This window comes from Pristiophorus japonicus, chromosome 2 (genome assembly GCF_044704955.1).
Source record: "Pristiophorus japonicus isolate sPriJap1 chromosome 2, sPriJap1.hap1, whole genome shotgun sequence".
Classification (NCBI taxonomy): Eukaryota; Metazoa; Chordata; class Chondrichthyes; family Pristiophoridae; genus Pristiophorus; species Pristiophorus japonicus.
In genome coordinates this window covers 90,703,394-90,729,651 of record NC_091978.1, presented here as the reverse complement: position 1 = coordinate 90,729,651, position 26,258 = coordinate 90,703,394, and the positions used below count along the sequence as shown (strand labels likewise).

Here is a 26,258-nt window from a genome sequence, read left to right as displayed (position 1 = left end):
GCAAGGGCTTAGGGGCAGGACGGGGCCAGCCTACACTGCGATATGTGTGCACACTAGGTCCGTGCAACAGAGCTAGTCTCCAGTCGTCTTGGTTAATCTTTGCCACAGGACCAAGACCTAGCTCTGTCAAGCCCATGTGGTTGTTGGTGTGCAACGGCCACCACACATTAAAAAAAAAATCCACGCACAGGCATTTTCCACCCTTCAACATGTAGTTCGCGACGTGGAATATTTGGTCCTTCATTGAAACACCTGTGAAATCATCGCTTTTTGGCGTGGAAGCAAGTCATCCTCGATATGAGGGACCACTGATAATGATGATGAGTGCATTCTGCTGTGATTTATTAACCTGGAAAAACTTTAAGTACATCTTGAAATAGGGTGTAAAAAAGTTTCATCAGTAATTGAAAGCAAAAATGTATATTTTATTTCTCCTTATTTGCTCAAGTTTCCCATCCAGATAGTATACCAATGTATTGCATTTACTTATTTTACATCTGCCCATGAGAAACTGGTAGTGTGGGTGAATTATTTGGAAACTGTTGTTGCTTGAGTTGAATGAAGTCACGTTTCACAAATTAATTCAATGTAGCCATTAGCACCATTGCCTATATGGCATGTTGAATGTGTATTGGGGATTATAAGTTATCTTATCAGTTTTGGATCTCTCAATTTTGTTAGTCTCTCATTTGCAGGACATTGACAAGTGGAGAGTCTTTAGGACTAATTATTTTGCTTAAATTGAGAATTAAATCAGTTTTTGAGTAACTGTGGTAGGAAATGTAATCTCCAATTATAATTTACAACTACCTGTGATTTTTACCACACAGAAAATTGAAAGCCTTTGCAATAAAGGAGTGAAGAAAGTAGCTTGTGGAACCCAGTTTTCTGTAGTACTAATGAAAGATGGACATGTATTCACTTTTGGACAAGGTACCTTTCTATTTCTCCCCACCCATACAGTCATGTTATTGTAACTAATAAAATACTGATGACGTTTAGACTATAAATTAGCAGAAGCTATAAATGGCTACTGGGGTGATTCATTATACTCTGAAGCCACTTGGTTCAATGTGAGACAGTAATCGATGAGGCATATCAGTATTTGGGTATATCTGGAAAGCATTGGACTAAAAGTCAAAGTTATAATGACAATATGTAGATCAATGTTGAGGCCAATTCTGGAACATGGTGTGCACCCTACTTCAACAGAAATATAGTTACGTTGAAAGCTTCAGAGAAGAAGAGTGACCAAGATGATACTAGGGATTAAGGTACAAATTTTTTTTTTTTAAATGGCTCAAGCAAATAAACTTATTTTTGCTGGTAAAAGAATTAAGTGATACAAGATATAGGGCTCAATTTTCCCCAGTTATCAGCGCTGTTTTTTTGGCGTAAATTTAAAATATCCAAGTTTCCCCAAAGTTTCTGCGCCAGCATAACTCAGTTATGATTTTTTTAGGTTTGGATTTTGGGGCGTAACCTGGTGTCTGCGCCAGTTTTTCACATTTAAGCAAGTTTGGCCTAGGAAGGCGTATGTGACCACTATTTAAAAACCTTCTGGGCACTTAAGGTAAACCACCGCACATTAAAAAATCAGCGCAAAGTTTTGGAGGGAGTCAAGAAGACAAAGAATATGCAACATGAAGCTTAATATTTTTTCAAACTCAAAAGGGAAAAAATGGAAGCCTAATTTAGGATTTTTTTCCAAGTGCCACGCCACCACCGAACATCGCCTCACCAGGCACGACGGTTGAAGCATCAGCCGGCAGAATCGCTCCCTTGCCCGGACATAGGACTCGGCTTCAAAAGAAGCTATGGGGAGGGTGGGAGGAAAGGAGTGCAAGTCGAACTGAAGGGATGAGAAGCCTTACAATATACAGCAGCTTCAAAAGAAGTCCCGGGGGTGTGGGGGGGAGCGGGTGGACGCCGAACCCCTGTGTCCAGGCGAGGGAGAGATTCTGCCGGCCGACCCTCAAGCCTGGTGAAGAGACGTTCGGTTGGTGATGGAATGATACTTTGGAAAAAAAATCTAAAATTAAAGAATTGCATTAGACTTGGTTTCCCCAAATGTTCTCATTGAATGCCTAGCTTCCTGTTCTAAGCAAGCCTATTGCGCATGTGCAGACCAGGGTGTGGACCATAATAGGGCATCGACCTGCTTTGAGCTGCTTGTAAAGCTACAATTTAATTATGGAGGCAATATTGACAATGCCATACCTCGTGCAAGCCACCTGCATGATGGTGCTGCAGGGGAGACGATGGATTCAACGTCATCACATGAGGAACCTCAAAGTACGTAGGATGATGGCCACATTGGGTATATCGAGATAGGCATTCATACCTGCACCTGAGTGATGCAGACTGTATGAGAAGGCTGCGTTTCCGCAAAGAAGTTGTAACCGAGATCTGTGAGTTAGTAAAAGCGGACTTGCAACTTAGAAGCATCAGGACGACTGCTTTGTCAGTTGAAGTCAAGGTTACAGCTACACTATCATTTTATGCATCTGAATCATTTCAGGCCACAACTGGGGATGTGTGTGTCATTTCTCAACACGCAACACATATCTGCATTCAGCAGGTGACTGCTGCACTATATGCCCGGAGGAATGACTACATAAGGTTCCCCATGACTGCCCAGGCAATGTGGGACAGAGCTGTGGGCATCTCCAGGATTGCTGGCTTCCCAAAGTTACAGGGCTGCATTGATTGTACCCCACATCGCCTTGCAAGCACCTTTGGAGGGTTCCTAGATGTACAGGAACAGAAAAGGTTTCCACTCTGAATATGCAAGCTCGTGTGTGACAACATGCTTCACATCATGTCAGTTGATACGAGATACCCTAGCAGCATCCATGATGCGTTCATCTTACGTGAGAGCGCTATATCTACCATGTTTCAGCAGCAGCCGGAAGGGCAGAACCGGCTGCTGGGAGACAAAGGGTACGGCCTCGCCACCTGGCTCATGACTCCCCTACGCGTAACCAGGACGGAAGTTGACCAGGAATACAACTTGTCGCACATTGCCACACACAGCATAATCGAGAGGACCATTGGCATCTTGAAACAGTGTTTTCGATGTCTGGACCATTCCGGAGGCAAATTCCAATACTCCCCTGAAATTGTCGGTCAGTTCACTGTTATGTGCTGCATGCTGCATAACTTAGCCATCATGTGGCAGCAGCTGATAGTAGAAGACCCACCTGAGGTGAGAGTGGCTGATGATGAGGGGGGAAATGCAGATGACGAAGAGGATGAGGAGCTATGCAACTACCTGAACCCGGAGCACAATGACGGAGGAGGCGGGCCGTCATGTTCCTTTAACGATTGCTCGAGCCTTGCGCCAGCAGCTCATCTGTGAACACTTTGCTGCCTGAAGGCTCAGCGGCAACTATTCGAAATGGACCATGTTTACTGTTTGGACCTGTTGTGTTGTGTTAATGGAACAAATAATGGAAATTATTCTTGTTTACTTCAAAAGTTGTGTTAATAATCGAACAAATAATAGAAATGATTCAGTTATAATTTAAAATATATTTTATTCAAAACTTTAACACTTGTTTGTATTTAACTTAAATTTAATAAAAATATTCTTGTATCAAACTTTAAAGTTTTCAGTTAAGATCACTTACAAATTTTAAGATCACATAAATTCTGTGATCTTTGTATTCACTATGTAACTATGTACGACGTACACCCTGAGGGCACTGCTGTTGGAGGCCCCAGGGCTTACCTGCCCAGTTGTGCAGGGGCATATAAAAGGCGGTCAGCCATGCTGCCCCTCACTTTACAGTCGTATTAAATGGATTGAAGTCACACAGCTCTTACTCACAGTACAAGGCCTCGTGGAGTTATTCGATGGTAATTGCAGACTTAATAAAAACTTTAAGATCACTTACAAACTTTTAAACTTGTAAATTTACATAACTTACAAAAAACTTTTAATTTGAGAACAATAACAACAACAGTAGCAGCAAAGAAAGGCTACACCCATCCCTCCTCCAACTTATTCTAAGACCGCCTGCTGCGCTTGGTCTTGGTGACTCCATCCCTGCCCACAGGCAGTGATGTAGCATTTCTCGGGTTGGTACCAAGCTTATTCTTTCGAGCATCTCGGGTAATGCGCACTTCTTGATTTGGGGGTGGGGGGTGTGGCCAGGCGGTAATGTGGACGGCACAGCTTGGGCCTCTTCAGAGGCTGGTCTGGGGATTGGAGTGGGAGTGGCAGTTGATTCTGTCAATGGCTGCGGGGTCTCTGCGTGTTCCCTTATTGCAGCAGTTAACTCCGACATTCCCTCCCTCGTGCACTGACAGTGTATCAACTGCCTGCGACATTCCCTCCCTCATGTGCCCGGACAGTATTCCCATTTCTCGTGAGAGTGTTATTACTTCACCCCACTGATGGTGTCCAGGAGTGATCGCGTAAAGTCAATGCTCTCCGCACTCATTGCCATCATCTGAACCACATCTGTTAGATCCTGCACCTCAGGAGAGCTCTCCTTCCCCAACTCACCCTGGGTATGGCTCGCTGCATCCCACTGGGACCTGCAGCCTCGGAATGTGAGAAACCATGGAATGTCCCAACACTCGTACCATTCAGGAAAGGGGCTAGCACCTCAATGGACGGCACCTGCACCTGCTCCAAAGTGAGCATAACAGTGGGGGTTTCATCCATCACCTCCCCCTCTCTCCCATGCTCTTGCTCCGGAAGGTAGGATTGGAAGATGTTCTCCTTTTCAGGCTCGTTCACGTCTGAATCTTTTTCTGCATCAGCTTCAACCTCGTCAGGGTTGACCTCAAGTTCCTCAAAATATAACAGAACAGACAAATGGTTAACAGCAGAGGAGGGGGCAGGGTAGCACGAGTAGGCTCACACAGCGCAGGCAGCAGGCTCATTTGAAGGACCACGATGAATGATAGCACATTGCATCAACCGAAGCGTAGCTGACGGAGACATCCCCATGAACCGAAGCATGGCTAGCCCACGCAGTACTTAACATTTAGCAAAGCCAGACTGTGGAATTTGCAGGACTTACCCTCTCCCTCGAGTGTGGGCCCAGCTTGTGCAGTGGTGGTTGCTTTTCTCCAGGCAGGACCCATCAAAGCAGTGACCCTGTCTTCCAAGAGTGTCAGTGGTTGCAGATTTGCCGGGCCTCCTCCTGTTCAAGTTCTTTCCCTTTTGTTGAGTGCCACCTTTCTTTGCAAAGATGAAAATAACTTTTTAGAAAGGGTGCCCTTCTGCTGGATGGGACATATACAGATAGTCACATTTACAATTTCAATTCCAGTGAATAAATGAAAATATTACTAATACCGACAACTAGACCAAGATCCTACCACTTCTTTTTGCACTGGTCTGCAGACCTCGGGGTGGTCACCATTGCCTAGTAATCTTCTACAAGTTGGTTGCAGTATTTCTTCATTTCTTCTGGTGAAACTTTAATATAACCTCGGCTGGTGTCCAGCTTGTGCCATCTGGCCTCAATTACAGTAACCAGTGCCTCCACTTCATCCTGTAAGAAATTTTTGGTCCTTGAGCCGCGTTGCATATTGTACTGCAGCTCCGATTTTTCCAATGAGAATTAAAGTTCTCATGCACAACTGGCTCTTTAAAAATGGCCAAATGTAGACCGGGAGCTGCAGTGGGCATGTGCGACCATAGCATTCACGTAAAAAAAAGTCCCTTTTTTTTCACGCAAGCGCAGAAGGGGAGGGGGGGGGCATCATTTTTTCGGCGCAGACATTAGGCTCCACCCCCCGAAGCTGAAGGACAGGCTGTGCGGCGCCAATTTCAAAAAATAGAATGGGGAAGCTTGCAAGTTATTTTTTGGAGTAATTGGAGGGCGTAACTCTTGTAATACACCAAAAAAAGGCAATGTGGAAAATTGAGCCCGTAGGCTTACAAAATAATGAAAGATATAGATAAGGTTAAAGTAAGCTAGTTAATTTTCTTGAAAAGTGAATATAATACAGCTAGATGCTGGGAAGATGTTTCCTCTGGCTGTGGAGTCTTGAGGTAGGAGTCACAGTCTCAGATTATGGGGTCAGCCATTTAGGACTGAGATAGCCTTTATCATCTATCCATATATTGAACAATTTTTGTGTCTGTTAATCAATATATGAATGTAAAATGCCTCCAAAATTGCAGATTGATTGCTGTGATTACATTATTACTAAAGGTCAGTCACATCCTAACCATTAATTGCATAAGAACGTACAGGTACTCATTCTTTTTATTCTTCTAGTCTGTATATACGTTACATCATTTTTACTCTACTTTGTAATTCTTTTTTAGTTGGCATTCTGCTTTTAATTATTTTATATTTAATTTTTTTCTCCTGCTCATTCACATCATTTGCCATACATTCTTTCTGCTCTACCCAGCCAGTATCTCCCCTCCCATTCCCTCTATGCCAAGTGCAGAATCTTGCTCAAGTCCCAGCTCACTCATCCACCTTGCTCTGCCTAAGCCAATTCTCCCTTCTAAGTGCAGTCACATGGTAAGCTCCTGGCCTGTGGATTTACAAGAAAGTAGAGAGAGATACAGAGAGAAGGGAGGTTGTTCAGTAGCCGTTAATAGAAGGCCAGTAAGGAAAAAAGTATAATGCAAACAAACTTTTAAATGCCAACAAAGAAGATTAAAAAAAAATAATAGAGAGGGAAGATAGATTAATGAAGCAATCTAGCACAAAATATAAAAACAGATAGTAAGAGTTTCTACGGGTACAAAAAAAGGAAAAGAGTGGCTAAAGTAAATGTTGGTGCCTTAGAGTATGAGACTGGGGAATTCATAATGGGGAACAGGGAAATGGCAGAGACTTTGAACAAATATTTTGTATCAGTCTTCACGATAGAAGACACTAAAAATATCCCAATAGTGGATAATCAAGGGGCTGTAGGGAGGGAAGAACTTAATACAATCACTATCACTAAAGAAGTAGTACTCGGTAAAATAATGGGATGAAAGGCAGATGACCTGTTGGCTTGCATCTTTAGGTCCTAAAAGAACCACACCACAGTTCAACTAGTTTCCAACTTAAATCTGTTGAGATTCATCTGGGAAGATTTTTCAGAATACTTTGTGTTTTTATCTTTAGAGCGCCTTATAGGTTTGCCGGATTCAATGCTGCGTAATCACAATCGTCCACAGCAGGTTCCCGCGCTGGAAGCAGTGTTTATTGAAGATATTGCAGTGGGATCAGAGCATACACTTGCTTTGTGCTCTACAGGGGATATGTTTGCCTGGGGATGCAATGCTGAAGGCCAGGTAAGACAGTTATGTTTAATGTAAGGAAATTTATTTCTTGAATGCACAAAAATATCTTGACAGCTTATTGCAAAGTTGCATTTTAATTAAGCCAAGATGATATCCAATTTCAGCGAAATGACTATATTCAGTTCTCTGGTGTGATGTGAAAAAAATCAGTGAAATTTAGGTTCAACACTTATTTGCTCATTTGGCCTGTGCATTGAGGCACTATCCATTATACTAAGTTACACAGACCAGACATTCCAGATTTAATTCTTTGGCTGTGCTGAGCTGAGTTAGCTGATTTCAGTGGGGCAGCAGATGGAGTGTGACAATTGGCTTAACACTTCCATGTCAGGGCAAAAATCAGCCAAGGTTCTTCTTCCTCACCACTCTTGTGATCCCAACTGAAAAGTCGAAGGTGAAATAGATGGACCTTGGTTCCTATCTTTCTCTTTGATGTGTTTGGCCTACTTTACATTTCTAGCATTTTAAATTTTTATTTTAAACTAAACTCTACTGTTTTTAAACATTGTAATATTTCCTCACTTGAATGTTAATGTAGCCGTAATATGAGGTAGTGACAGATTTTTAATTTCCTTTCTGCAGCTTGGTCTAAGCCATACCAATCAAGTAAAAGAGCCAACGTTGATTACTACACTTCAAGGGAAGAATATTCGTCAGATTTCAGCTGGTCGGTGTCACAGTGCTGCATGGACCACCCCTCCTCTTTCACCTACAACTCCAGGTAACATCATATCCATCTTTCGGATGAGGCGTTAAATCGAAGCCTCGTCTGCCCTCTCAGGTGGACGTAAAAGATCCCATGACACTATTTTAAAGAAGAGCAGGGGAGTTATTGCCGATGTCCTGGCAAATAATTATCCCTCAAGCAACACAATGACCAGATAATCTGCTTTTACTATCACATTGCTATTTGTGAGAGCCTGCAGTGCGCAAATTGACTGCTGTGTTTCCTACATTACAACAGTGACTATACTTCAAAAAGTACTTCATTGGCTATAAAGCGCTTTGGGACGTCTGGTGGTCGTGAAAGGCGCTATATAAATATAAGTCTTTGTATACTAATATTGTGACAGAACAATACTAATGAAACTGCAAGAAAAGCTTATAGATTGTTGTGTAGGATCAGTTTGTGATTTAAAGGGTTTTATGGGCCATTGCAAAGAACTGGAAACTGTCAAATATAATAAATGATTCTGGTACATGTATGTTATAACAAGTTGTACTTGTGAGGCCAATTAGTTTTCATCATATTAAAAGAATAGTGGATTTGAATATGTTGCTTTTGCCTCTAGGATCTCTCCTTTTCTTGCTCTCTCTCCAAAGCTTAACCTGGGCTGATACTATAGCGCGTTACTGAAGAAGGCCCACCACCTTCTTAGGACAACTGGGGATACGCAATAAATGTACTATTACTGGTGTCGCCTACATCCTGAGAACATTTTCTTTTAAATGAATGCCTGTTGAGGTCAATGAGGCTTTTTGGGATGCTTATGTCACTATTGGTGTATGCTGAAGCTGTATCATTAATGGTACCATAATTTTGAAGTCCATGTGATGTAAAGTAAAGAACACACAATAAATAAATTAATAATACTTTTCTTCTTAAAAATAGTAGGAAAGGCTGTAACTCTTTTAAATGATAGTTGATCTGACCTTTTTGACACCATTGCGAGTATGGAATTTGTGCAAAGAATGATTTTTAACTTGATCATTGTCCTCAAACTCTGAACTCAAATTTTTCTACAAGGTTGGTATAAGTGCAGCTGAATTTTAGAATTGGTAGGCAAATAAGCTCTGACTATTATCTTCAAATGAATTTAAAGCAATAATTTACATTGTTTTTTTTAAATTTATAGGTAGCACAGTTCCTATTCAGCTTGGTATACCCCAGATGGTACCTCCTCAATACAGTGTACTTAAAGAATGCAGCCCAGAAGTCCTTACAAATAGGTTGCGGGTTCTATTTCACTTTTCTGATCTGATGTATAAGTCTTGGCGACTGCTAAATCTCAGCTCTAACAATCAGGTAAAATATTTCTTTCACATCCTGGGAGAAAATATTAAAAGAGAAGACCAAGCAAATCTGGGAGTAACAATTTGGTGGTGCAAAATCTGAGTTTTAAAAACCTAATGACTGTAAGAGGAAATAAGGACTGAAGAAGATAAGACGTGCTTCAGTTTGATCTTTGGGAAGAATAAGTGAGAGTTGGGGACATTGCAGTGAGTCTTGATTTCAACACTATAGGAATATAGGGAGGAGAAATAGAATGTAGGATGGCATGTTTAGAGCTTAATTGAGACTAGAAATGAAAGTGAGATTGTCATTTTAAATGCCAGTTTTTTTTTTTAGCATCCTTTCCAGGAGTGCAAGAGAGAGAAAGATGATGAGAGTTTTGCCAGATATTCGGAATTGCAGAACAAGAAGTGTTTGATGATACGTTTTGTACTTATGACTTGACATCTAAGCACATACACATAGGAATGGCTAATCTTGGCCATACCACTATGGAGAAGAAATTAAGGAGAAGAAATTGAGGGCAAGAAATTCAAAACTGATTTCTAATTCAACTTGTATAAAAGTATTCCATAATGTACAAAACTTTGCATTTCTGCAAAATCTTGTGTCAGCATTGAGCACTTCCAGTTCAAATAAAGCGCAGGTTAATAAAGATCTCTACTTTGTCCAAGTAATATCTATTAACCCTGTACTCAGTCTTTCTGTGCACCCTAACAACTTCTGAGTCAGATTATTCACTTTTTTTTGTAGAATTGTGAACAGTTCTGACTAGGCATTTAGAGACTGTCTAAGCTCATTTCACTGGAGATCTGGAGCCAACAGAAAGATCAATCTTTCACTTCCCTTTCGGTTGAAAGGGCCATGTTCTAACCTGCTCTAAACCCAGTCACCAATATTTCCTGTAAGGTACGCAGCCGTATAGCCACTCAGTAATCTCAAATATCCCACACAAGTTGCTCACCGACTTTTACATTGTAAATACCGTACATGCGTAGAAATTTAAAGGGACCGTGCATTAAAAGAAACTGGCTGTGCAGAACAAAGCGTAGCTTACAGGGGACATTGGCAGTCACCATTTGTTCACTTTTTGTTAAATGTGTAGTCGTTCAGTGATGAAGTACAGTGAGCTGCCAATATGGGTTTGTAACTGACCAATTTATATCTGCATGAGGATCATGGATCGAATCTCCCGCCTAATTTTTCCTGACTGATCTATAGGGATGTACTTGAGCTCCAGTTAGTACGCCTAAAAGCAAGGTTGGGAACTTGGCTAGCAGGAAATTGTAATCAAAATATGTTTATGCTACCCCAGTACAATCATAATTCATGTAAAGTGCATTCATTGTTGAATAACTTTTTAACCCAGCGAGGTCACTAAAGGAATGCATTGTTTTCTCTTACAGAATGTACTGTACTTCTCCGATAGATCTTGGGCCAGCACGTTTACTTCAATCCTAGTACAAAATTTCAATAAGAAAAACAATAATCACAGAAACGAGCAATAAAAAAATAATTGTTGTGCTTTAAGTTAATTGAAAGTTTTTTTGTTCCTTTCCCCCAGACCAGTATATCACGGTATAATATTGGAGCGTCAGCGATCGCTCAAGGCCGGTTGAGAGGCCTCCTGTCTCCAAAGGTCAACATTCTGCCACTAGTGCGATCGATAGGAAGAACTATGATTCAGGGAAAGACCTATGGGCCTCAGATCACAGTGAAGAGAATCTCTGCAAGGTACAGTACTCAAAGAACAACTCTGCAATTTGTCATTAAATGCCATGACATTCTGTTTTTAAATCTACATAAAAGGAAACTCTAGAAATACAAAGTATAAAACAAATAGCTTAACATTCAATCTCGCAAAACATTTTAGCAAAATATTTCTTTCTTTACTGCGAGGAATGTGCTCAGACAGATATGAACTATAAAAGATTGAAGTTGGGTAAATAAATGATGGATGAAATTAAGATTTTAAAATGGGCCCTCCACAAACATATTTGTTATAAATGACACATTGCTGTTGGCTGTTCCTCACAAAATACCAAAATGGCTAGTGGTTAGCTTCCTGTACAAAATGTCCAGAGAAGGTGGAACCCAAGCAATACATTGTAAATGGTTATTTTATTCAGTAACTTAAGCAATCGAATCAAAATGGCTTTGGTTCTTTAATTTCAGTAAATTTATACAGGCTGTAAAATGGAAACTGCCTTTTAAAGCAGAGATTCTAAATGAGAACATGAAATGTGAACCCATTTCTTCCATACATCACGTACAATTTGCCAAATCTGACATCTGCACAATCTACTCAATTTTTTATGGTGAGCAAGCAACCAACAGTGGGAAAGAGTACCAAGAATGTACAACTCCCTAACCCTTGACAATAATTAAGCAAAGCTCCAGAAAATTGATTGAATCATATAATGCGCGTTATTGAACTCCGACCAATTGCATTTCACCAGTTATGGTTTCGGCAGCAGAAGATCATTTCATCAGCTGTGTCTGTACTTATCCTCAAATTTCAATCCCCGATATGGACCTAGCTATTTTTGAACAGGCAAAATGGAGTTCAATATTGTTGTGTTCCTAACACAGATGAGACTGCACACAGGGAGGTTAGAGTAACCGTGACCTCAGCCTTTATTAAGACAAAGTCAAAGTGTAAACTATTTACAAGGTGAGGCGGTCGGGAGCCTTTCTTTCCCTGGTGGACTGCCTCGGTACAAATATCTGTTCTGGTGTGTTGGCTGTGCCCTCGCTGGGCTGGCGTGTTGTTGGCCCTACAGGGCTGCTGGGTGAGCCTGGCCTTGCTGGGCTGTTGGTCGTGGTGGATTCGATTTCCTGGTCCAGCGTGGTGTCGTTGATCCTTTGGGTGTGTGTTGTGGGCTCGAAAAAGGTGGTGTCTGCTGTGGGTTGTTCAGGGCAGTCTGTGAACCGCAGCCTCGTTTGGTCCAGGTGCTTTCTGCAAATTTGTCCATTGTCTAGTTTGACTACAAACACCCTACTCCCTTCTTTAGCGATCACCGTGCCCGCGATCCACTTGGGACCATGTCCATAGTTTAGCACATACACAGGGTCATTCAGATCAATTTCCCGTGACACAGTGGTGCGACCATCATTTACATTTTGTTGTTGCCGCCTACTCTCTACCTGATCATGCAGGTTGGGGTGAATCAGCGAGAGTCTGCTTTTAAGTGTCCTTTTCATGAGTAGCTCAGCCGGGGGCACCCCTGTGAGTGAGTGGGGTCTCGTGCAGTAGCTGAGCAGTACTCGGGACAGGCGGGTTTGGAGTGAGCCTTCTGTGACTCGTTTGAGGCTTTGTTTGATTGTTTATACTGCCCGCTCTGCCTGCCCATTGGAGGCTGGTTTAAATGGGGCCGAGGTGACATGTTTGATTCCATTACAGATCATGAATTCTTTAAATTCGGCACTGGTGAAACATGGCCCGTTGTCACTGACCAGTATGTCAGGCAGGCCGCAGGTGGCAAACATGGCCCTCAGGCTCTCGATGGCGGCGGTGGCAGTGCTTCCCGACATTATTTCACATTCAGTCCATTTCGAAAAAGCATCCACCACCACCAGGAACATTTTACCGAAAAACGGGCTCGCATAGTCGACATGGATCCTCGACCATTGTCTGGAGGGCCAGGACCACAAACTTAGTGCTGCCTCTCTGGGCGCGTTGCTCAACTGAGCACACATGCTGCATTGCCGTACACAGGACTCGAGTCAGAGTCGATACCGGGCCACCACACGTGGGATCTGGCTATCGCTTTCATCATTACTATACCCGGGTGTGTGCTTTGGAGATCCGAGATGAACGTCTCCCTGCCCTTTTTGGGTAGCACTATGCGGTTACCCCACAACAGGCAGTCTGGCTCAATGGACAAGCTTGTCCTTTCGCCGCTGGAATGGCTTGATTAGCTCTTGCATTTCAATGGGGATGCTGGCCCAGCTCCCATGCAGTACACAGTTTTTTACTAAGGACAGCAGAGGATCTTGGCTGGTCCAAGTCCTAATCTGGCGGGCCGTGACAGGTCATTTATCATTTTCAAGCGCTTCCATGACCATCAACAAGTTAGCGGGCTGCGCCACCATCAACAAGTTTGCAGGCTGTGCCATTTCCATCCCCGTGGTGGGCAATGGTAGCCGACTGAGAGCACCCGCACAGTTCTCAGTGCCTGGCCTGTGGCGGATGGTATAATTATACACTGAGCGCGCGAGTATCCACCTTTGTATGCGGGCTGAGGCATTAGTATTTATCTCTTTGTTTTCAGCGAACAGGGATGAGAGGGGCTTGTGATCGGTTTCCAGCTCAAATTTGAGGCCAAACAGGTACCCGAACACACACGGTAATGCCTCTTTCTCATCATGCTGTAGGCCCTCTCGGCCTTAGACAAGCTCCTGGAAGCAAAGGTGACAGGTTGCAACTTCCCCGCAACGTTAGCTTGTTGTAATACACACCCGACTCCGTACGACGATGCATCACATGCTAGCATGCTTCTTTTACACTGGTTATACAATACAAGCAGCTTGTTGGAGCATAAAATGTTTCTGGCTTTCTCAAAAGCAATTACTTGTTTTTTTTCCCCATACCCAGTTCTCACCTTTACGCAATAACACATGTAGGGGCTCTAAGAGGGTGCTTAACCCCGGTAGGAAGTTACCAAAATAGTTGTGGAGTCCCAGGAACGACCGCAACTCCGTGACGTTCTGTGGCCTGGGCCTGATGCCCTCTGTCTTGGCGTCTGAGGGCCGAATCCCGTCCGCCGCGATCTTTCTCTCCAAAAACTCCACTTCTGTTGCCATGAAGACGCATTTCGACCTCTTCAGCCGCAGCCCTACGCGATCCAGTCGCTGGAGGACCTCCTCCAGGTTTTGTAGGTGTCCCGACCCATGACCAATATGTCATCCTGAAAAACCATTGTGCGTGGTACCGACTTGAGTAGGCTGTCCATGTTTCTCTGGAAGATCGTTGCAGCCGACCGAATTCCAAACGGGCATCTGTTGTAGATGAACAGTCCCTTGTGCGTGTTGATGCAGGTGAGGCCCTTCGAAGACTCCTCCAGCTCCTGCGTCATGTAGGCCGAAGTCAGGTCGAGCTTGGTGAACATCCTGCCTCCTGCCAGCGTCGCAAATAGGTCGTCTGCCTTAGGTAGCGGACTTTGGTCCTGTAGCGAGAAGCGATTAATAGTTACTTTATAATCGCCACAAATCGTGATCGTGCCATCACTTTTGAGTACTGGGCTGGCCCACTCGCTGAATTCCACTGGGGAGATGATGCCCTCGCGTTGGAGCCTGTTCAGCTCGATTTCCACTTTCTCCCTCATCATGTGAGGTACCGCTCGCGCTTTGTGGTGAATGGGTCGTGCCTCTGGGACCAAGTGGATCTGCATCTTCACCCCGGAAAAGTTTCCAATGAATGCCTGGCTCAAAGAGGGAAGATAATTTGTTAAGAACATGGGTACATGAGGCCTCATGCACTCGGACGTCATCCCAATTCTAGTGGATTTTGCCCAGCCAGCTCCTTCCAAGCAATGTGGGGCCATCGCCGGGACAATCCAGAGTGGCAGTTCGTGCACCGTGCCCTCGTAGGTGACCTTGACCTTGGAGCTGCCCAGGACAGTGATAAGCTCATTCTCAGTTTCGTGTGGATGGGACTCAGGGCTGGTCTGAGTGCCTTGTTACACCACAGTCTCTCAAACATCTTTTTACTCATGATGGATTGGCTGGTGTCAGTGTCCAGTTCCATAGCTACGGGTAAGCCATTCAATTTTACATTTGGCATTATAGGTGGACATTTCTTCGAAAATGTGTGCACCCCGTGTACTTCAGCATCTGCCTCCTCTCTCTCAGGCTCGAAATTGCTTTGGTCCATCATGGACCGATCGTCCTCTGCCACGCAGTGGTTAGCAGGTTGCTGCAAGCTCGTTGGAGGTGCCCCATTTTTCCACAGCTCTTGCAAACACACCCTTTGAAGCGGCATGAATAGGCTGAATGGAAGCATCCACAATACCAACAAGGTGTGAATTGCCTTGCATTCATCCTTTGTTGCGGACTCTGAGTCATCTGGGTCACCTGAGGCCTACTGGCAGTTGCAGACTTGTGGTTTCTGCCCTGTACATTTCTGCTTGCAAACACAGTTCCAGTTAATTTATGAACATTGCTAGCACTTGTCTGCTGAGAGATTTGTTTGGTTTTATCACTGGTGGACATAAATGCCTGTGCTATCGCAATGGCCTTACTGAGGGTCGGTGTCTCTACAGTCAAAAGTTTTCGTAGGATGGTCTCATGGCCAATGCCCAGTACAAAAAAGTCTCTGAGCATTTGCTCCAGGTAGCCATCAAACTCACATTGTCCTGCAAGTCGCCTTAGCTCGGTGACGTAGCTCGCCACTTCCTGACCTTCAGATCACTGGTACGTATAGAACCGATACATCGCCATCATCATGCTCTCCCTCGGGTTAAGATGCTCCCGAACAAGTGTACACAGCTCCTCATACCACTTATATTTGGGTTTCACTGGAGCCAGAAGATTCTTCATGAGGCTGTAGGTCAGTGCCCCGCAGACCGTGGGGAGGACCGCTCTCCTTTTTGCAGCGCTTCCTTCTCCGTCCAGCTCGTTGGCTATAAAGTACTGGTCTAACCGTTCGACATAGGCTTCCCAGTCCTCACCCTCCGAGAACTTCTCCAGGATGCCCACAGTTTGCTGCATCTTTGCGTTGGATTCGTGTACTCGTCGCCAGTTGTTGTATTCCTAACACAGATGAGACTGCACACAGGGAGGTTAAAGTAACAGTGACCTCAGTCTTTAATAAGACACTCCAGAGTGAGGAACAGGCCTTAGGGGCCGGCTTATATACAGTGCTCCCAAGGGATGCTGGGATCCCTTGGGACTTCATGTACCGATGGATGGTGTATTTAGATTTCCAAAAGGCATTCGATAAGGTGCCACACAAAAGGTTACTGCAGAAGATAAAGGTATGCGGAGTCAGAGGAAATGTATTAGCATGGATAGAGAATTGGCTGGCTAACAGAAAGCAGAGAGTCGGGATAAATGGGTCCTTTTCGGGTTGGAAATCGGTGGTTAGTGGTGTGCCACACGGATCGGTGCTGGGACCACAACTGTTTACAATATACATAGATGACCTGGAAGAGGGGACAGAGTGCAGAGTGTAGTGTAACAAAATTTGCAGATGACACAAAGATTAGTGGGAAAGCGGGTTGTGTAGAGGACACAGAGAGGCTGCAGAGAGATTTAGATAGGTTAAGCGAATGGGCTAAGGTTTGGCAGATGGAATACAATGTCGGAAAGTGTGAGGTCATCCACCTTGGGGGAAAAAAAACAGTAAAAGGGAATATTATTTGAATGGGGAGAAATTACAACATGCTGCGGTGCAGAGGGACCTGGGGATCCTTGTGCATGAAACTCTTTGAGTCTACCTGCAAAAACATAAAACATTAAATCGTGCCACCCGACCTGGGTGACACACCAGACATTTACAAGGCCCTTTTTTTCCTTTTTTTTTTTTTTTTTTGAGTTTTTCTTTTTTTTTTTTTGGGCACTAAAATCACAATTTTCCAGTGCCCCCTATAAAAGGGAAGGGGACACTAAAAGCACCGGCATTTAAAACAAATTAAACTTTAAAACGTAAAATCAAATTAAAATTTGGTTGCCGGGCGTGATGATGCACTCCAGTCCCTCCGGTGCCCACCTCTCGCGGAAGGCCGCGAGCGTCCTTGTGCATGAATCCCAAAAAGTTAGTCTGCAGGTGCAGCAGGTAATCAGGAAGGCGAATGGAATGTTGGCCTTCATTGCGAGAGGGATGGAGTACAAAAGCAGGGAGGTCCTGCTACATCTGTATAGGGTATTGGTGAGGCCGCACCTGGAGTACTGCGTGCAGTTTTGGCCACCTTACTTAAAGAAGGATATACTGGCTTTGGAGGAGGTTCAGAGATGATTCACTCGGCTGATTCCGGAGATGAGAGGGTTACCTTATGATGATAGATTGAGTAGACTGGGTCTTTACGCGTTGGAGTTCAGAAGGATGAGGGTGATCTTATCGAAACATTTAAAATAATGAAAGGGATAGACAAGATAGAGGCAGAGAGGTTGTTTCCACTGGTCGGGAGACTAGAATTAGGGGGCACAGCCTCAAAATACGGGGAAGGCAATTTAAAACCGAGTTGAGAAGGAATTTCTTCTCCCAGAGGGTTGTGAATCTGTGGAATTCTCTGCCCAAGGAAGCAGTTGAGGCTAGCTCATTGAATGTATTCAAATCACAGATAGATAGATTTTTAACCAATAAGGGAATTAAGGGTTACGGGGAGCGGGCGGGTAAGTGGAGCTGAGTCCACGGCCAGATCAGCCATGATCTTGTTGAATGGCGGAGCAGGCTCGAGGGGCTAGATGGCCTACTCCTGTTCCTAATTCTTATGTTCTTATGTTCTTATGCATGCTCTCCCTGGTGGTGGAACATGGGAGTGCATGCTTTACAGATACACAACAAATATGAGAAATTGTGAGGTCATCCACTTAAAATCCAAGACAGACAAATCAGAATTTTTTTTAATGGTGAGAGACGAGGAATCTTGGAGGAGCAGAGAGATTTCGGGATTCAAGTACAAAAATCTAGTTGACAGGTACAAAAAATAATTAAAAAGGCAAATGATATGTTGGCCTTTATCTCAAGGGATCTGGAATACAACAGGGAGTAACTTTGCTTCAGTTGTATAGAGCCTTGATCAGACCCCATCTAGAGTACGATATTCAATTTTGGTACCGCACCTCAGGTGGATGTAATGGCCTTGAAGGAGATACAGTGCAGATTCAGCCTGGCTTACCTCGCTTAGAGGGTCAAATTAAAAGGGCAGCTTGTTTACCTTGACTTTAGATAGTGGAGGGGTGATGTAATTGAGGGGTTTGAAATCATAAAATGATTCAGTAATGTAGATACATTTCCTCTGGTGGGGAAATCCAGAACAGCGGGCACAATCATACAATTAGAGATAGACCATTCAAGCATGAAATCAGGAAATACATTCGCACACAAAGGATAGTGGAAACCTGGCATTTTCTCTCCCAAAAGGCCGAATCAATTGAAGTTTCCAGGACTGAGATAATCAGATTTTTATTAGGTAAGGGTATAAGGGATATGAAGCAAAGGCAAGTAAATGAAGTTCAGGAACAGAACAGCCATGATCAGAATTACGGAACAGGCTCAAGTGGCTGAATGACCTACTTCTGTTCCTATGTTTTCAATAAATATATAGCAACAACCTCAATGATACGTGGAGGTCGCAATAATAGTTATTACCATTATTTAAGAAGGATAGGAAAAATAAATTCGGAAATGATATGCCTATTAGTCTAATGTCTGTGGTGGGGAAGTTACTGGAACCTGTTATTAGGGACAAAGTGACTGAGCACTTGGATATACATGAACTAATTAGAGAGAGCCAGCATGATTTGTAACGAACCTAGTTGAATTTTTTGAGCAGGTAATTGATGTGGTAGATGAGGGAGCGTCTGTGGATAATAGTTATATGGACTTCCAGAAGGCATTCAGTAAATTTCCACAAGAGAATATTGACAAAAATGAGAGCACTTTGAATTGGAGGCAACCTATTGAAATGGGTAGGAAATTGGTTAGGAGGTAGGAGACAGAGCGGGGATAATGGGTATGGACTCAAATTGGCAGTATGTGATTAGTGGTCTCCCCCAGGGATCTGTACCTTAGTCTTTCACTATATTTATAAATGACTTGGATAAAGAAATAAAGAGTCGTGTATTTATGCTTAATCTCGGCACTAAGTTGGATGATGCAGTAAACAGTGTAGATGGGAGCAGAAAATTGCAAAGGGACATTGATAGATGAAGTAAGCGGGTAGAAGATAAGAACATAAGGAGGAGGAGCAGGAGTAGGCCATATGGCCCGTCGAGCCTGCTCTGCCATTTAATACGATCATGGCTGATCCGATCATGGACTCAGGTCCACTTCCCCGCCTGTTCCCCATAACCCCTTATCCCCTTATCGATTAAAAAACTGTCTATCTCTCCACAGCTCTCTGAGGCAGCGAATTCCACAGATTTACAACCCTCTGAGAAAAGAAATGCCTCCTCATCTGCTTTAAATGGACGGCCCCTTATTCTAAGATTATGCCCCCTAGTTCTAGTCTCCCCCATCAGTGGAAACATCCTCTCTGCATCCGCCTTGTCAAGCCTCCTCATAATCTTATATGTTTCGATAAGATCACCTCTCATTCTTCTGCATTCCAATAAGTAGAGGCCCAACCTACTCAACCTTTCCTCATAAGTCAACCCCCTCATCTCCGGAAGATACATTAAGTGAGTGGGTAAAACTGTGCCAGATGGAGTTCAATGGGGGAAATTACTAAAAGCTACTGGACAGCTGCAAAAATAATTTAACGAGCTAATGGAATGTTGGCTTTTATCGCAAGGCTGGGATACAAAGGGGTGGAAGTAATGTTAGCCGGAACAGTTACATAGTGGTTCTGTTACTCGACAAGTAATCCAGAGGACTGGACTAATGATCCAGAAGTGTGCGTTCAAATCCCACCACAGCAGCTGGGGAATTTAAATTCAGTTCATTAAATAAATCTGGAATAAAAAGCTACCATCAGTAACCCATCTGGTTCATTAATGTCCTTTAGGGAAGGAAATCTGCCGTCCTTATCTGGCCTGGCCTATCTGTGACTCCAGACCCACAGCAATGTGGTTGACTCTTAACTGCCCTTTGAAATGGCCGAGCAAGCCATTCAGTTACAACAAACAGCTACAGAAAACAATAATAAGAATAAAACCGACGGACCACCCGGCATCGACTTTGGTCAAGACAACGGTACACCCCGCCCAGTCAAGCCTGCAAAGTCTCCATTGTAACATCTGGGTACTTGTGTCAAAATTGGAAGAGTTGTTCCACAGACTAGTCAAGCAACAGCCTGACATAGTCATACTCACGGAATCATACCTTTCAGCCAATGTCCCAGACTCCTCCATCACCATCCCCGACAGGACAGGCCCACCTGATGAAGCGGCACAGTGGTATACAGTCAGGAGGTCATGGCCCTTGGAGTTCTCAACATTGATTCCTGACCCCACGATTTCTCTTGACTTCAGGTCAAGCACGGGCAAGGAAACCTCCTGCTGATTACCACCTACTTCCCTCCCTCAACTGTTGAATCTGTACTCCTCCATAGCTGTGAGTGCAGCAGGTGATGAGTGAACCAACATGAGGGAAAAACCTACTTAAGCTTATCCTCACCAATCTACCTGTCACAGATGCATCTGTCCATGACAGTATTGGTGGCAGTGAAAACTCTCCACTGGCTGGAGTTATACCTTGCACAAGGAAGATGGATGTGGTTGTTGGAGCTCAATCATCTCCACCCCAGGACATTGTTGCAGGGGTTCCTCAGGGCAGTGTTGTAGGCCCAACCATCTTCACCTGCTTCATCAATGACCTCCCCCATCATCATAAGGTCAGAAATGGGGATGTTTGCTGATCCTTGCACGATATTCAGTTCCATTTGCAACCCTTCAGTCCATGGCTGTTTTTTGAAGCAGTCCATGCCCGCATGCAGCAAGACTTGGACAACATTCAGGCTTGGGTTGATAAGTGGCAAGTAACATTCGCGCCACACAATTGCCAGGTAATGACTATCCAACAAGCGAGAGTCTAACCATCGCCCCTTGACATTCTACTGCATTACCAACACCGGATCCCCCAACATCAACATCCTGGGTGTCACATTGACCAGAAAATTAACTGGACCAGCCACATAAATACTCTGGCAACAAGAGCAGTTCAGAGGCTGTGTATTCTGCGACGAGTGCCTCACCTCTTGACTTCCCAAAGCCTTTCCACCATCTACAAGGCACAAGTCAGGAGTGTGATTGAATACTCTCCACTTGCCTGGATGAGTGCAGTTCCAACACTCAAAAAACTTGACACCATCCAGGACAAAGCAGCCCGCTTGATAGGCAACCCCATCCACCACCTTAAACATTCACTCCTTCCACCACTGGTGCACTGTGGCCACAGTGTGTATCATCTACAAGATGCATTGCAGCAACTCGCCAAGGCTCCTCCCAAACCCGTGACCTCTACCACCTAGAAGGACAAGGGCAGCAGGCGCATGGGAACACCATCACCTGCAAGTTCCTCTCCAAGTCACACACCATCCTGACTTAGAAACATAGAAAATAGGGCAGGAGTAGGCCATTCGGCCTTTTGAGCCTGCACCACCATTCAATATGATCATGGCTGATCATGCAACTTCAGTACCCCATTCCTGCTTTCTCTCCATACCCATCTACCTCCCTTTTGAATATATCTAACAAACTGGGCTCAACAACTTTCTGTGGTAGAGAATTCCACAGGTTCACAATTCTCTGAGTGAAGAAGTTTCTCCTCATCTCGGTCTTAACTGGCTTACCCCTTATCCTTGGACTGTGCCCCCTGGTTCTGGACTTCCCCAACATCGGGAACATTCTTCCTGCATCTAATCTGTCCAATCCTGTCAGAATTTTACATGTTTCTATGAGATCCCCTCTCATTCTTCTAAATTCCAGTGAATATAAGCCTAGTCGATCAGTCTTTCTTCATATGTCAGTCTGCCATCCCGGTAATCAGTCTGGTGAACCTTCGCTGCACTCCCTCAATAGCAAGAATGTCCTTCCTCAGATTAGGAGACCAAAACTGAATACAATATTCCAGGTGTGGCCTCACCAAGGTCCTGTACAACTGCAGCAAAAATTCCCTGCTCCTAATACTCAAATCCTCTCGCTATGAAAGCCTTCACCGCCTGCTGTACCTGCATGCCAACTTTCAATGATTGATGTACCATGACAACCAGGTCTCGTTGCATCTCCCCTTTTCCTAATCTGTCACCATTCAGATAATATTCTGCCTTCCTGTTTTTGCCATCAAAGTAGATAACCTCACATTTATCTACATTATATTGCATCTGCCATGCATTTGCCCACGCACCTAATCTGTCCAAGTCACCCTGCAGCCTCCTAGCATCCTCCTCACAGCTCACACTGCCACCCAGCTTAGTGTCTTCTGCAAACTTGGAAATATTACTGTTATGTGTGGAGAAAGAGTCAGATTGAATGCTGTGAGCTCAAAGTAAAGAGTGACCTTAATCTTTTATTGCAGGTCTCCAGAGTGCCTCTCCAACCTGTGAGGCCTCCTTAAATACCTGTGCTCCCAAGGGATTATGAGATCACTTGGGACTCCAGGGGATGAGCCCTCTGGTGGCTGCACAGAGTAAATACAAGTTTACATATATAACAATTACATTCAATTCCTTCGTCTAAATCATTAATGTATATTATAAATAGCTGGGGTCCCAGCACTGAACCTTGCAGTACCCCACTAGTCACTGCCTGCCATTCTGAAAAGGACCCATTTATTCCTACTCTTTGCTTCCTGTCTGCCAACCAGTTCTCTATCCACGTCAATACATTATCCCTAATACCATGTGCTTTAATTTTGCACACTAATCTCTTGTGTGGGACCTTGTCAAAAGCCTTTTGAAAGTCCGAATACACCACATCCACTGGTTCTCCCTTGTCCACTCGACTAGTTACATCCTCAAAAAATTCTAGAAGATTGGTCAAGCATGCTTTCCCTTTCATAAATCCATGCTGACTTAGACCGAATCTGTCACTCCTTTCCAAATGCGCTGCTATTACATCTTTAGTAATTGATTCCATCATTTTCCCCTCTACCGATGTCAGGCTAACCGACTTGGAAATATATTGTCTTTCCTTCATTGTTGTTTCAAAATCCTGGAATTCCCTCCCAATGGCACTGTGGGAGTACCTTCACCACACGGACTTCAGCGGTTCAAGATGGGCAATAAATGCTGGCCTTGCCAGTGATGCCCACATCTCAGGAATTATTTTTTTTCTTTAATTTAGAATGTTACATTTAGTTTTGGACATTACACCTCAGGAAGTATAGATTGGTCTTGGAGAGGGTGCAGTGCAGGTGCACCAGAATGAAACCAGGGGGCAAAGGATTCAATTATGGGGACAGGTTGCATAGACTAGGCTTGTATTCCCTTGTGTAAAGAAGATTAAGGGGTGATCTAATTGAGGTGTTAAAGATGTTTAACGGCGTTGATAGGGTAGAAAGAGAGAAACTATTTCCTCTGGTAGGGGATCCCAGAACAAGGGGGAATAACCTTAAAATTAGAGCTCGGCCTTTCAGGGATGATGTCCGGAAGCACTCCTTCACACAAAGTGTTGTGCAAATCTGGACTTCTCTTCCCCGATAAGCTGCCACGGCAAGGTCAATTGAAAATGTAAACACTTGAGATTGACAGATTTTTGTATGGCAAGGGTATTGAGGGTTACGGCATCAAGGTGCGTAGATGGCTTTAAGATACAGTTCAGCCATGATCTAATTGAATGGCTGAACAGGCTCAAGGGGCTGAGTGGCTTCCTCCTGTTCTGCCATCATCAGGACTGCACATTCCGGGCCATTACTAAAATAATCCAAAGTGATGGCAGCTTGAGTTCACTATTGATCGCTGGTGATGGAGGGCTGAATTATGAAATTATAAAAGTGGTTTTCAGCCATAAAAAGAGGAATCTCAGAGGGCAGCCAGCTATATACAATAATTAACAGAATGGAGAAAGAAAACTTAGAAAAACACTTTCAGATATGCCAGCACAGCAGGATAAGAGGGTCAAAGTTCAGGGTTACGAAAGGCACTTTAAGCTGATGTCAGTAAACTTATGCATAAGAGGGTAATTGGCAACTGGAACATTAAACCCATCTGGTTCACTAATGTCCTTCAGGGAAGGAAATCAGCCATACTCACCCGGTCTGGCCTTTTTGTGTGACTCCAAACCCACAGCAATGTGGTTGACTCTTAACTGTCCTCTGAAACGGCATAGCAAGCCACTCAGTTGTACTAAACTGCTACAACAAAATCACTGTGGGAATACCTTCACCAAATAGACTACAGCGGTTCAAGAAGACAGCTCACCACCACCACCTTCTCAAGGGCAATTAGGGATGTGCAATAAATGCTAGCCTTGCCAGCGACGCCCACATCCCATGAATGAGTGGGAAAAAAAAGGTTATCAGGAAGGGCGTTTGAGGCCAAGGCATTAGTTAATTTGAAAAAAAGCAGCTGGTTGTTCAAATAGGAAGGTAGTTGTCTTGGTATTCTTGACGAATGAGGTTGTAGTCGGCCCATTTGACCTATCATAATTCTAAGAGCAATGCTATTTTCAAACAACTTAATTCCAGCAAATTTCATATTCTGATTTCTATATGAAGATCATGCCATATAAACACTTCGAAAACAACCTAAGTTCTAGGAATGAAGTCTTATCTGAAAATTTGTACTGTAAATAAATTTGTTATTTACATGATGTAGGTCAGTAAGACTCATCTCAGGGTATGTCTCATCTTGAAGTTTATCAGTTGCATACTGAGTCCTGCCAGTATTACAACAATTAACTTAATATTTTTGCTGTTTTAATGTTAGCACAACAATACTCGATCAGACAGGGCAGGTCATTGGTTTCCAAAGCATGCTAAGGGGCTTTTAGTAATTAACACCCCAGAACAGCCATCTTATTTAATAATCAGAACTTTTTTTGACAGGTTGAAAAAACCTTATCATATTTTTTGAAATTTACATTTCTTTCCTAAACTGTCCATTATTAATATTTGCATGACAAATTTATAGCATCAGCTCTGCACTTTTGAATTTACACAGAAAATGTATTTCTGTTATGTTTATTTACATGTGTATATATGTGACATACAGGGGCCGATCAACCAAACCTATCTTCATTCAGATTGCCAAGCAAGTTGTGCAACTCAATGCCTCAGAACTGAGGCTTCCATCACGAGCCTGGAAAGTGAAGCTGATCGGGGAAGGTGCTGATGATGCTGGTGGGGTATTTGATGACACAATTACAGAAATATGTCAGGTAAATTTGCATTTACATAGAAATACATAAAATTTAAAGCACAAACAGGTTGTTCAGCCCAACTATGTCAGTGTATTTCTCCACATGAGTCTCCTCCCATCTTATTTCACCTTACCCAATCAACATTTCCTTCTCTGCCTTTCTCCCTCATGCACATAGAAACAACCAGGACTGGAAATGATCATTTTTCCCCCAGAGTTTAGAAACAGAATACACAAGTTGATTCCCGATACCCTTAATTTATTTCCTCACCACAGGCCTGTCAAACTCACTCTTAAAATTACTGATGCTATCAACCTCGATCGCTTCTCTGGGAAATTCCATCCAAATGTTCACCACCCTCTGAGTGAAATAATTACATCTGATCTGTCCATTCACCTTCCCTCTTCTAAGCTTTATTAGATGCCCTCTCATTGTCAGTCTCAGGGCTGTGATGAACAGTTTCTCAGGGATCAACTGGTCAGTAGGGCAATAAGATCCCCCTTGGTCTTCTCCAGTGTAAAAAAAATCTCAGCTTCTATAGTTTCTCCTTTTTAGCTTGGGTGTGTGATTGGAGGTATTATTTAGATAGGCGTTTCAAATCTATTACCCTCTGACTTTCTTTCCTATTCCTAACTAATTTGCGTCCATTGATATTTAAACCCTTCACCGTAGCAGACAATTTGTATGTCAATCTCTTTAATAATCTTGAAAGCTTCCAAGTACAGTTCATGGATGTTTCATAAGAACATAAGAAATAGGAGCAGGTGTAGGCCATACGGCCCCTGGAGCCTGCTCCACCATTTAATACAATTATGGCTGATCCGATCATGGACTCAGGTCCACTTCCCTGCCCGCTCCCCATAATTCTTTATTCCCTTATCGGTTGAGAAACTGTCTCTCTGTCTTAAATCCATTCAGTATCCCAGCTTCCACAGCTCTCTGAGGCAGCGAATTCCACAGATTTACAATCCTCTGAGAGAAGAAATGCCTCCTCATCCCAGTTTT

General features: G+C 43.6%; 1 protein-coding gene across 1 annotated transcript in view; it reads left to right on the top strand.

The window, feature by feature from the left end:
• The window catches only part of LOC139228820 (probable E3 ubiquitin-protein ligase HERC1), a 426,955-nt gene that overhangs the window by 348,277 nt on the left and 52,420 nt on the right, over nucleotides 1-26,258 (top strand). The window contains exons 61-66 of the mRNA XM_070860235.1: nucleotides 831-933; nucleotides 7,098-7,267; nucleotides 7,859-7,997; nucleotides 9,133-9,302; nucleotides 10,855-11,024; nucleotides 25,106-25,271. Of these exons, the coding sequence (XP_070716336.1) occupies nucleotides 831-933; nucleotides 7,098-7,267; nucleotides 7,859-7,997; nucleotides 9,133-9,302; nucleotides 10,855-11,024; nucleotides 25,106-25,271 (918 nt within the window). The remainder of the gene's footprint in view (nucleotides 1-830; nucleotides 934-7,097; nucleotides 7,268-7,858; nucleotides 7,998-9,132; nucleotides 9,303-10,854; nucleotides 11,025-25,105; nucleotides 25,272-26,258) is intronic.